The 10,920-nt window shown below is 35.6% G+C and overlaps 2 protein-coding genes across 3 annotated transcripts; both read left to right on the top strand.

Moving 5' to 3' along the window:
- Positions 1–671: 671 nt before the first annotated feature.
- On the top strand, positions 672–3,635 carry LOC145087985 (protein EMSY-LIKE 3-like). Of its 2 annotated transcripts, XM_079026157.1 has the most exons (11): positions 672–900; positions 1,002–1,080; positions 1,690–1,895; positions 1,982–2,091; positions 2,174–2,264; positions 2,350–2,505; positions 2,571–2,639; positions 2,732–2,989; positions 3,053–3,121; positions 3,194–3,257; positions 3,390–3,635. In XM_079026157.1, the coding sequence occupies exons 2-11, from the start codon at positions 1,053–1,055 to the stop codon at positions 3,413–3,415; spliced, it is 1,077 nt and encodes a 358-aa protein (XP_078882283.1). In that variant the 5' UTR covers positions 672–900; positions 1,002–1,052; the 3' UTR covers positions 3,416–3,635. The 2 variants fall into 2 exon arrangements, with proteins under 2 accessions (XP_078882283.1, XP_078882284.1); XM_079026158.1 differs by lacking the exons at positions 672–900; positions 1,002–1,080 and adding an exon at positions 1,405–1,602.
- Positions 3,636–6,651: 3,016 nt separating this feature from the next.
- LOC145090691 (non-structural maintenance of chromosomes element 4 homolog B-like) lies at positions 6,652–9,199 on the top strand. Its single transcript, XM_079028807.1, has 8 exons — positions 6,652–6,999; positions 7,111–7,191; positions 7,569–7,818; positions 7,894–7,999; positions 8,077–8,293; positions 8,383–8,474; positions 8,567–8,741; positions 8,862–9,199. The coding sequence occupies exons 1-8, from the start codon at positions 6,792–6,794 to the stop codon at positions 8,987–8,989; spliced, it is 1,257 nt and encodes a 418-aa protein (XP_078884933.1). The 5' UTR covers positions 6,652–6,791; the 3' UTR covers positions 8,990–9,199.
- The last annotated feature ends 1,721 nt before the right edge of the window (positions 9,200–10,920 follow it).

Below are 10,920 nucleotides of genomic sequence, written 5' to 3' on the forward strand. Positions count from 1 at the left end.
TTGCGATAGTTTTCATCAGTTTTCAAACTAGTCCGAAATTTGCCGATCACGACTTCCCAAAAAACGACTTTTCTCATATCGTTTCCTTGAGTTGGGTTTTTTGATGTCCCGCACCATGACACCGTCAACACGTATTCTTCCTCCGCAATCCACCATGTTGGAGGTTTTTCTTCCGATTGCTCCACTGCAACCACATTCCCTTTTGTTGTAGGAAACGTGGTGGGGGTAAGGCGAGATTGAAAAAGTTATCGGAAAATGGAAGTTGTGTTGTGCTTTGGGAGTTGAGGATGTTTGTGTACACCTCATATTGTGCAAAAGTGAGAGGATGTGATGTGTTTGTGTTTGAAGGAAGAGTGTTGGGGTTTTGATCCATATTGTGTTGTGTGTAATTAATGAAGTGAGAAATGAAGATATGTAAAAAATGAAGTGAAAATGTATAAATATGGTGAGTAAAAATTGAAATAAAATTTTTTTTTCGAAGACCGTTACCCAAAAATTCAGCGTTTCCTCCTGTTGCTACAATAACGATAACATAACTCTATAAAATGGGGATCGAAACGGTGTTCCTCCCGTTATATCGACATTATTAGGTTGCCTCCTCTGAAAAACGGCAACCTAAAAGTGGTCTTAAAAAAATTATAGGGTCAAAAGCCCCCCCCCCCCCCCGCTAACGACGACGTTCGGTTGCCTCCGCCTCTTCCCACACCTCTCACTCTCGCAGTCGCAGTTCCCAAGGGTCTCTCTCCTCCGAAGAACCGCCGGTCACTGACACTGCTATCCACCGTACCTGCCATCGTTATCCTCCATACTCGCTCTTTTTTTTTTTTTTTTTTTTGTTTCTTCTTCTCCCATTCATAGTTTCATACCATTCATTTCGTCATTTTCATCGTCAGACTAAAGGTATGATAAACTTCTTGAACATACACTCCATAATTTTGTTTTAGCAACCCTATGTAACGCCCACTTACTGTTTATGTGTCTTCTTATGGTACGATTCATAGAATCGTGTCATCTTCTGTGCGCCAATTACTTAATGAGATTTTCGGTCTACCATGGACTTCGAGCGTTCAGATAGCAGCGGTGAGTCCTATTTCTGTAGATCGTTCATGTACATTACACATACAAGCATACGCCAAATTATGCTATTATATACATTTTCACCTAAGAGCAAAATCTGTTTCCTCCATTTAAAATGTTATGCGATGACCTGATAAACATTTCCCCTTAAATTGGTATATCTTGTGATTTATCTGTGTAAAGTCTCGAATTGCAAAGTATGATTCGCATTCGCGATTTAGAAGTATGGAAGTTTAGACTTGTTGATTTATATATTTTATATCTTGAGTTAATTTTATTTTCAAAGATGGACATACTTCTTTCTTGGTATCTGACACTTGTTCTACATGTGTTAGAAAACCCTAGGGCTTGAAAAGCGTTTCATTTGGGCTTTTGTCATGAGGGGTTTCTTGTATAGTTGAAAGGCTTGTGGGATCATGAGATGTAAAGTAACTAGCACCATGTTAGTCATCATAGATGAGCTATAATCATCAACACGATCAGACTCAAATTACCTTTATAGTTTCTGGGAAATGATACACTTTGGTTTGATTTTGCCAAATTAGCTTGTATTACTTCTCCTTTGAATCACAATCTTTATAAAAGATAAAGTTCTTTTCATCATAACTGCAGGAACAGATGATAACCTCCCTCCTTCACATCAGAACAAATTCAGAACTCAGAGGCCAGTTATTGAGAACACAAGAACTGCAGTTGTTAATAGTACTCCATTCCTCCAAATGCAAAACGACATGGAAGTACAGATCCACCAGATAGAGCAAGAAGCATATTGTTCAGTCCTTCGTGCCTTTAAAGCTCAGTCTGATGCTATTTCATGGGTAAGCAAGCCTTGTAATTACTTTTCTTCACATATTCATATTTCTTTTTGCTGACTTTAAGGCTTTTATATTGGATCATTCTACAGGAGATGGAAAGTTTAATAACAGAACTTAGGAAAGAATTGAGAGTGACAGATGATGAACACAGAAAGCTTCTGTCTAGAGTTAACTCTGATGATTTGATTGGGAGGATAAGGTATTTTATTTACTCATCATGTATAAATAAATAAATGACTTCATTTAGTTTCATAAATTGAATTACTTTTTGTCATCTACAGGGAATGGAGGAAAGTGAATGTGCTTCAACCTGGAATGCCCAATTGTCCTACTGCTTCTGCATCGTATAAGAAACAGAAACCATCTTTATCAGTAAGTTGATGAGTTTTAACTTTTGAATTTTAAAGCAAACCAATAACTTATTTGCTTTTAACAAAACCATATTTTTTTTATGCAGTATGGTTCAACAGGTTTCAATGGCAGGGGTGAAGCTCCTAAACAACAGGGTCTTGAAAATAGCTCTGACCCTCTGATTGGGAGGAAAGTCTGGACGCGTTGGCCTGAAGACAATAGCTTCTATGAGGCTGTTATAAGTGACTTCAATCCCATTGAGGTATGAATTATTATCTACTAGTGAATGTATGAGATTAATTTTAATTATTTACAATTTACATACAGGGGAATCATGCTCTGGTGTATGATGCGGGTACACCAAATGAAGCTTGGGAATGGGTTAATCTTAGAGAGGTAAGGATTGAGTTCCATCTTCATGGATGGGATCTTAATAATGATTTTGATTTTCACTCAAACAATGAATTCCTGACTTCTGCTATTGGTAGATATCTCCGAATGATATTCGCTGGAAACAAGAAGATGTTGGGATTTCGCGTACAGGTGGCGGAAGCAGATTGGGTCACGGGATGAAAAAGTCCATGGCACGTGGTGGAAATGGAATGACTGATGGTCCTGAAAGACGGAATGGAATCATGAAAGGTCAATCCAAGAAAGAGAAAGAGTTGCCTCCATCACAAAATGGCATTGCAAAGAAGGCTTTGAGTGATATTCAAATACTACACACTGATACCCTTGTTAAAGAGGTATACCCTATACCCTACCCCTCCAAATCTTCTAAAAACTCATATGCACTGACTTTTTAACAGGTTGACAGGGTTTTTAGCTCGAGCAATGCTGATCCGATGGATATTGAGAATGCCAGAAAGCTACTTAAAGTAAGGATTTTTTTTTCTTTGTGCACACTGGATTTATTTCTTTTAATTACACTAAATTGTTGGTTGTTTTAGGAGCATGAACAAGCCCTAGTTGATGCCATTGCAAAGCTTGAAAGCATCTCAGACTTTGAAAGTGGTAATAACTTATTGCAGATAACAGTCATTTTGTTTATTTTACAAATGTAACTGGAATCATGTAATTAAAAACTTTTGGTGTCCTTCCACTCATTTCTTTGTTTCATGCTTTTGATGTAATGTGATTAAGCAGATAGGGAACAGCGGTATCAGTTCTAACAACTGCAAAGGCAAGCAACTTACCAGGAAACATGTCAAGAGAACACCATAAGTGTAACTGTGCATGGAAGTATTTGATCTCCATATCTGACATTTGTAAGTAGAGTGCTGGTAACTGCTAGATTTAGTTCTTCTTTTGTTGTTCACTAGAAAGTAGAAATACTCGAGATCCATCCTTGTAATCTAATATATCTTCTTATATGCATGGTGGGTTGTACTAGATTAGTAGATTCAGTGTTTTTTTTTTTTTGGAGGGTAAATGTCGCTGACGCCCTACAAACTTTTCCGTTTTGGTTTAAAAGATCCCTAATGTTATTTTTTGGCTTTCTAGGGGCATAAAGTCCATTTTAATATGTTAAAAAAGCCATTATCAGATAATGGAATGGGTCATTCGGTAAATATTTGCCTAGTCAAAATGATTTACTGCCACATCATTTGAAATTGGTCCACATATGCTGCAATGACTCTCTCTCTCTCTCATTGCTTAAAGAATCATTGATCACAATAACATCATCATAGCAGTAAACCTTTCAATAACTTATATCGTACTTTGTTTTGTAGATTAATAATTAAATAGATTTTTTTAATGTTTTATGAACAATATGAATAAATGTTTGATTTCAACCCATCACCAACATCTTTAGTTTGAAACTCCATTTTTGGGGTTTAGATTCAAATCTATAAACCAACAGCCATCGCCCACCACCAACATCTTATGTTGTTCACCACCGGCATCTTCCGCTATCTGCCATTATCTTTTTTCCAAGATCAGAAGAAGCAAATCACACCTAGATTTGGAACAAAATCGGGAAAAAACTGAAACAAAATGTGTCTGAGGAACAGAACACCAAAGGGGACTTCCATGAACGCGAGTTCAGTCCCCGCACCAAAGATGAAAATGAATGGGAGGTCCGGTCAGCTGACACATATCTTTGAGTTTTGTCGTTTTCATTCTTGCATCTATTTCTTAAGTTTCAAAAACAGCCACCAGCAATAAAAACTTAGAAGGTCTGATTTAGTTCAGATTTACTATGGTTCTTGTTTTTGACAAACAAATCTCAAAACCATCTCTTTGCAGCACAGATATCCGAGATCGCTGATTACAGTCGGAGGTCATGATATCGTTGTTCCCGCTATGTTTAGCGGTAGACATATTGATGTACACAAATTAGATGGTATTCTTGGGTCGATTATGATGGACTTATGTTGTTAGAGGAAGAATGGTGGTTGGTTTTGTGAATGGGAGCAACATCAAAGCTTTGTGGAAGAAGAAGACGATGGATAAAGATGTGAGGAGGATTTTAGTTTAATTTCGATTTTAAGTGAAAAAGCCACGTTAATAAGGAAACTGGTAATTACAGGTTAAAGTCATTTTTTAACAGGTAAAAATAGACTTTATGCCCCTAAAAGACAAAAAAAAAACATGAAGGACCATTTAAAACATAACCTGATAGTTGGTAGGGTTGCAGTGAGATTAACCATTTTTTGGAAGAGAAAATGAATTAGTAATGGTCAATCATCTTTCAAGCAGTTAAGAATATTTTTTGGGGATTTGAGGATGAGAAATAATAGGTCCCAAACTTAATGAGAGTTGATAAATATTAATTCTTTAAGTTATTACAAATTAAAATTTCTTTGAAATATATTTGATTTCTATCTATTGTCATTAATATTTATAATGACATTTTTCTGAAGAATTTTTTTTTATCGGTGTTCTAAAATTAATTCTTTAAGTTATTACAAATTAAAATTTACAAATGTATTTAAAATAGGGTTGGTTACTATTTAAACTAGAAATTAAATATTCTCTTACTTATTCTTCCTATTTATTTTCCTATCATTTTAGATGATGTAATAAAAATCTATTAATTTTATTAAATATGATAAGTGTTACATTCTTAAGTGTGTAAGAGGAAAAAAGTAGAAGGATATTTGATTTCTCCTATTTTTTTATAAAGATAATATATACACTTATCATATACCATTTAGTTTTAAATTTAGATATATACATCTATAATGAAAGATTTGTTTGTATAAACTTATTAATTTTTCACGTTTTGGTATCACATTAAAAAGCTCAAACAATTTTTGTAAGACTAACTCAACCAAAATCTAAACTACATTTTATTAATATATAAACTAATAAACATTTTTATAGAAAAATATCCTCTTTAAATTAGCAATCCTATTTGTAAAAAAAAATACATAAATTTGAAATAAAAAAAAATCAAATTCATTTCATTAAATTACAGTTTTTGTTTTTGTAGTTTGCCGCAATCTTCACTTTTAGTCTAATTTCTTAGAGTTTCTCCAACCATAAACCTTTAAAATTGTGTTTTTTAGAGATCTTTTATTCTTGGCCTCTATATTTTGTGGAAAAAATGAACCAATACAAAAATGGTGTGATATTTTGAAGGTCAATTGGAGTGAAAATGACCTCTAAAATGGTGTTTTAGAGTTCCATTGGAGTTGGTCTTATTTTTGACATGACTTATCCATGTGGTTTAAAAAAATGTATGAATGGTCCATGACAGTAACTCTATTGTATATTACCCTTCAAGCTAGAGTTAAAAGACCAATATGCCTCTTATTTGTTTTTTCGTTATTTGATCATTTTTCTAAACTACAAGGTCCGATTTATACATAATTAAAACTAAATACCCTTATCGTTTATTTAATACTCACCTCCTGATTCTTTCACCTCTCTCTACCTCTATCACATCATTAACTACTCGTAAGTCATTAAGGCTATTGCTAAAAGAGACCGCCGCCATAAGGAGACACCCACCAGGCCACCACCGCCATCCTTGTGACCTTGTTATGTCGGTTCATGACAGACCAACACCTCTGCCTGCTCCACCCTCACCTCTACCTCCCACTCTCTCTCAACTAGGTTTTTGATGGATGATGGTTATGGTGGTGATTGGTGTTGTTGGTGGTGGTGATGATGATCATTTATTAAATTGGTCCTTGAAATTTAGAAAACTGATCAAATAACGAAAAATACAAATAAGGGGCATATTGGTCTTGTAAGTCTAACTTAACAGCTAATATATAACGGAGTTAGCCTCGTGGACCTAAGATGTACTTCAAAGAAATGTCAAAAAATCAGAAGTTGGACTAAAAGTACAGATTGGAGCAAACAAGAGGGACCAAAAATGTAGATTACTCGATTCATTTTCTTTATTTATTTTTTCCATAACACGCGGGAACTTACACCCCTAGCACAAGTCATCGCAATGGAAATCGTACTGGCTACGCCGACTCCTCTGCTTCTTTTGAAATCTTGAACTTTTGATTCGAAATCTCTCTCCATTCTAGGGTTAAGGGTTTCCCTGAATTCCAACTAAAGAACTGCCTGTTAGTAGAACCAACAATGCCGATAAACAATGATCGGAAGAAGCGGCCTAAAAGGGAGTATGCAGATGCTACCCAGTCAGTAGAACCAACAATGCCGATAAACGACGATCGGAAGAAGCGGCCTAAAAGAGAGTATGCAGATGGTAGTCAGTCCAACGATCAAAAGTATACCCAGCGTAGAGATCTTCGTTCCGGATATCTTTCAATTCAGAGTTACATTCGTGGTACTTTTCATTGTTTATTCTACGAGAACGTGTACCTAGTTTTAACAAATAACAATTTCTGTTGATTTCGTTTATTCATATGCTCTCTTAGTTCTTGACCTAAATTTTTAGGTAGAAGAGATGAGATAGCAGCTGCTAATTCGAAGGAATTCATCTCCATTATAGATGAAGTCGACGGAATGCATCATCTAGGTAATACTCACTGCTATGCTGTTTTGTGATCATGACGTTGTTGTTCTTAAATTTTACAAGATCACCGGTGTTAGTTCTGCATCTTCGTCTCCTATCTTGCAAGTTACAGTCACCTGTAAGGTTTGCTTGGTATTGTGTATTTATTATATACTCGAATGCTATAGATACAAAATCGATCAAACATAAAAGTTGTATTATATATCTTCTAGGAATCTGCAGACTGCAGAAACGTGGTGATTGATTTTTGCTATTTTGGATTATACTAATTTGGTTTCTAATACAAAATTTCTAAAAAAAAAAAAAGAAAAGCTAAACACTATACCATGCAATCATGTATGACATGTATGAGTTTTCTAATACCTTTTCCTCTCTTGTAGTCAATAAACCAAGAGAGCAAGTATCAGACGCAGGAGCACTACGAGATCTAGCTAGCACATTGGTGACTTCCATCAAGGTGCATAACATAGGAAGTGTAACTCCATCACTATTTGTTTCAAGTTTGATCAGTCGATTTGGGAAGAAGAAAAAGAAGAAAAGAAGAATCACTGAAAGTGGCCAGATTCTCTGGAAAGATATCGGTTTGCATGCTTCTCCTCTGTTCATGACTTTCCAGGGTCCCTGCAGCATGTGAGTTCTTTAACTTGATCTATTCCTAATCTAGTATTGATTCTTTTTTTTAAGCATTTACAATTCTCCTTGAAGGCTTGGACACATGAATCATGATACCCAACCACCAAAAGTTTTAGTTACACGAAAACGTTCAAGGTCATCTCTGAAGGAAAAGAAGGTGAACGTGAAACCAAAAGAGGTATGTTGTATATCAAATTGTCAATATTGTGGTTTTATTTATATGAAAGTGTTGTTTATATTATTTCCATTGTCCAGATTAAGGATACAGTCTCTAAAGAGAAGACAGACACTGAGAAAATCATTGCAACGATGTTTGATATCCTTAAAACCAACAAAAAAGTTTGTCTTGGAAACATTGTTTTAAACAGAATCTCATTTGCACAAACGGTGGAGAATTTGTTTGCCTTGTCATTCTTGGTGAAAGATGGGAGAGTTTTGATAACAGTCGATGAAAAAGGCTCTCATTATGTTTGTATGTCACACTTGATAAACTATTCTATAAAATTACTATTTCGTTATCCTTACTTTTTGTACCTTACTAACTTATATTTCTGTATTCAGCACCAACAAACGCTCCTTATGCTCGCATGATAACTTCTGGGAAAGTGGCATATTCTCAATTTATGTTTAAGTTTGGGTTCGTTGATTGGAAGGTAAATTACAAATATTAATTGTAGATATAGTTAATGCAAGTTTGTTGTAGAAAAGGATATAAACATATGATATGATGATGTGAAAAATGCAGTTGATGAAGGATTCAGTGGGTGGAGGTTGCGAGTTGATGCCACATAGGATGAAGGTGGATTCTTGTGGAGGCTGTGAATTAAAACCAGATCTGAAAGAAGGAAACAGCCACGGGGCTACAATAACCACCATAAAAATGGAATCAAGAAATCAAGAAGGGTCCCATGAAGATGGAAGTAAGTGGAGATCTATTTATGTTTAATTTGTTGGGCACTTTTGTTTTTGTATAATATGTTTTGGAAGTAAATGTTAAGGTATAAAATACTAAATCTAAATACATGTTTTGGGTTATACAGATGAGCAGATGTTTATATATGATAAACCCGAAACCTTGTTAGTCTACGGAAGGAGAGGAAGAAGAATATATAAACCCGAAACCTCAGGACTTAACTATTTCTGGAATGGTGGAGTGAAGAAAAGTTAGTTTTTACTAATAAAATTCAGTTAGTTTTACTTTTGTTTTAGTGGGGAAAGTTCTTTGTAGTGGCATCTAGCTGAGCTGGCTTTTTGGTCTCATGCTTGGGGGTATATATATATGGTGCTTAATCTTTTGTGTTAGGTTCATAGAGGGTATGAGTTATTTTGTGAGTTTTTGACTAAAGGGAAAATGATTTAGGAGGGTAACTACCTTTTAGCCGTGTTTACATATTGGCAACTTTTTATTTTTTGTACATAAGAAAGCAACTAACTTGTTTTAACTATTTAAATTACACCAATATTACCGGTTAATACTTGTTTTAACTGGTAACTCAAAGGGAAAATGACTTAGGAGAGTAACTACCTCTTATCCGTGTTTACATATTGGTAACTTCTTATTTTTTGTACATAAAAAAGCAACTAACTTGTTTTAATTGTCTAACATCCTAAAAATCATGACCAAAAAATTTCGTTTTTAATTTAATACTAAAACTATAATTGTCAAACCATTAATTTAATACTCTGGCATCGGGCCTTGCACGACATCGGGCCCCGCCTGGCATCGAGCCCCGCTCGGTATACATATATGTCTCTCTTAGGCCCCACCTGTCTCTGGGCCCCGCTTGCTAAACTCATACAATCATATAACATGCTAACATGTAAAGAAACATACTCTACTGTATCCGTGTCCTAAGAAACATACTCTGCTAATAATGAGATACGAAACTTCGTCCGTACTCAGCTAGTTCTAGCCAGAGCTTCAGTAGTGCAAGGTGAGTCTCCTCACTATGTGAATGGGTCTAAGGCGACAATGCCAGCCCATATAGTCTATGAGTAAGAAGACCCGAGGGTTAGCCCTAGGCATTGTATGTTAGTATGTTATTCCAGACCAAGGTCTGATGTCGGGCGGGTGCCCGATGAATGTTTGCATGTTAGATTATACTTGTTGTCGTGTGATACTTTTATGTTCCTGGTAAAGAGGTGAGTGTGGGCGAGGTCCCGTATCCCATCACTAGCTAAGTACGGACGATGTTCCGTATCTCATTATTAGCAGAGTATGTTTCTTAGGACAGGGATACAGTAGAGTATGTTTCTTTATGTGTTAGCATGTTATATGATTGTATGTGTTTAGCGAGCGGGCCCGGAGACAGGCGGGGCCTAAGAGAGAGACAGATATGTATACCGAGCGGGGGCCGATGCCGGAATATTAAATTAATGGTTTGATAATTATGGTTTTAGTATTAAATTAAAAACAAATTTTTTTGTCATGATTTTTGGGATGTTACACAGTTACAATAAGTTAGTTCCTTTCTTATGTACAAAAAATAAGAAGTTGCCAATATGTGAACACGGATAAGAGGTAGTTACCCTCCGAAGTCATTTTCCCTTTGAGTTACCGATTAAAACATGTATTAGCCGGTAATATTGGTGTAATTTAAACAGTTAAAACAAGTTAGTTGTTTTATTATGTACAAAAAAGAAGAAGTTGCTAATATGTGAACATGGATAAGAGGTAGTTACCCTTCTAAGTCATTTTCCCTTTGACTAAATAGGTGTTATTTACAAAAATATTTACCAAATGGGTATAATTTTGAAAATATTTACCAAATAGGGAGAAATTTAATCTAGAACATTTACTGTGCCCTAACTCATCGCAAATGCACGTTACACCAGAACGCGGCTACATCTTCCGCCACACCTCTATCTCTGGCTACCCGCGACTCCGCCTCCGGCCAAAACGCCGGCCATATCATACGCAGTTTCTTCCTTTTTTATAGTTCAATTTTCTACCCGATCTCCAAAAGATTGATCACGATTTGATTTTTGAAGATGCGATTTCATGATTTCATATTGTAAAATTAAGTTAAATTTCTACCGGTTCTTGTCTGTTTCTTGAAGATGTGGCTGTGGTTGTGCGTTCAATTATGTATTTTGATT

Source organism: Lactuca serriola, chromosome 2 (genome assembly GCF_051521515.1).
Source record: "Lactuca serriola cultivar US96UC23 chromosome 2, Lser_US96UC23_V15, whole genome shotgun sequence".
Taxonomy (NCBI): Eukaryota; Viridiplantae; Streptophyta; class Magnoliopsida; order Asterales; family Asteraceae; genus Lactuca; species Lactuca serriola.

Bases quoted from the DNA above. Each gene is read 5' to 3' on its own strand.
- LOC145087985 (XM_079026157.1), top strand. From the start codon at position 1,053: ATGGACTTCGAGCGTTCAGATAGCAGCG. The intron at 2,506-2,570 runs GTATGAATTATT...ATTTACATACAG, and splicing joins GTGACTTCAATCCCATTGAG to GGGAATCATGCTCTGGTGTA. The intron at 2,640-2,731 runs GTAAGGATTGAG...TGCTATTGGTAG, and splicing joins AATGGGTTAATCTTAGAGAG to ATATCTCCGAATGATATTCG.
- LOC145090691 (XM_079028807.1), top strand. From the start codon at position 6,792: ATGCCGATAAACAATGATCGGAAGAAGCGGCCTAAAAGGGAGTATGCA. The intron at 7,819-7,893 runs GTGAGTTCTTTA...TTCTCCTTGAAG, and splicing joins TTCCAGGGTCCCTGCAGCAT to GCTTGGACACATGAATCATG. The intron at 8,475-8,566 runs GTAAATTACAAA...TGAAAAATGCAG, and splicing joins TTGGGTTCGTTGATTGGAAG to TTGATGAAGGATTCAGTGGG.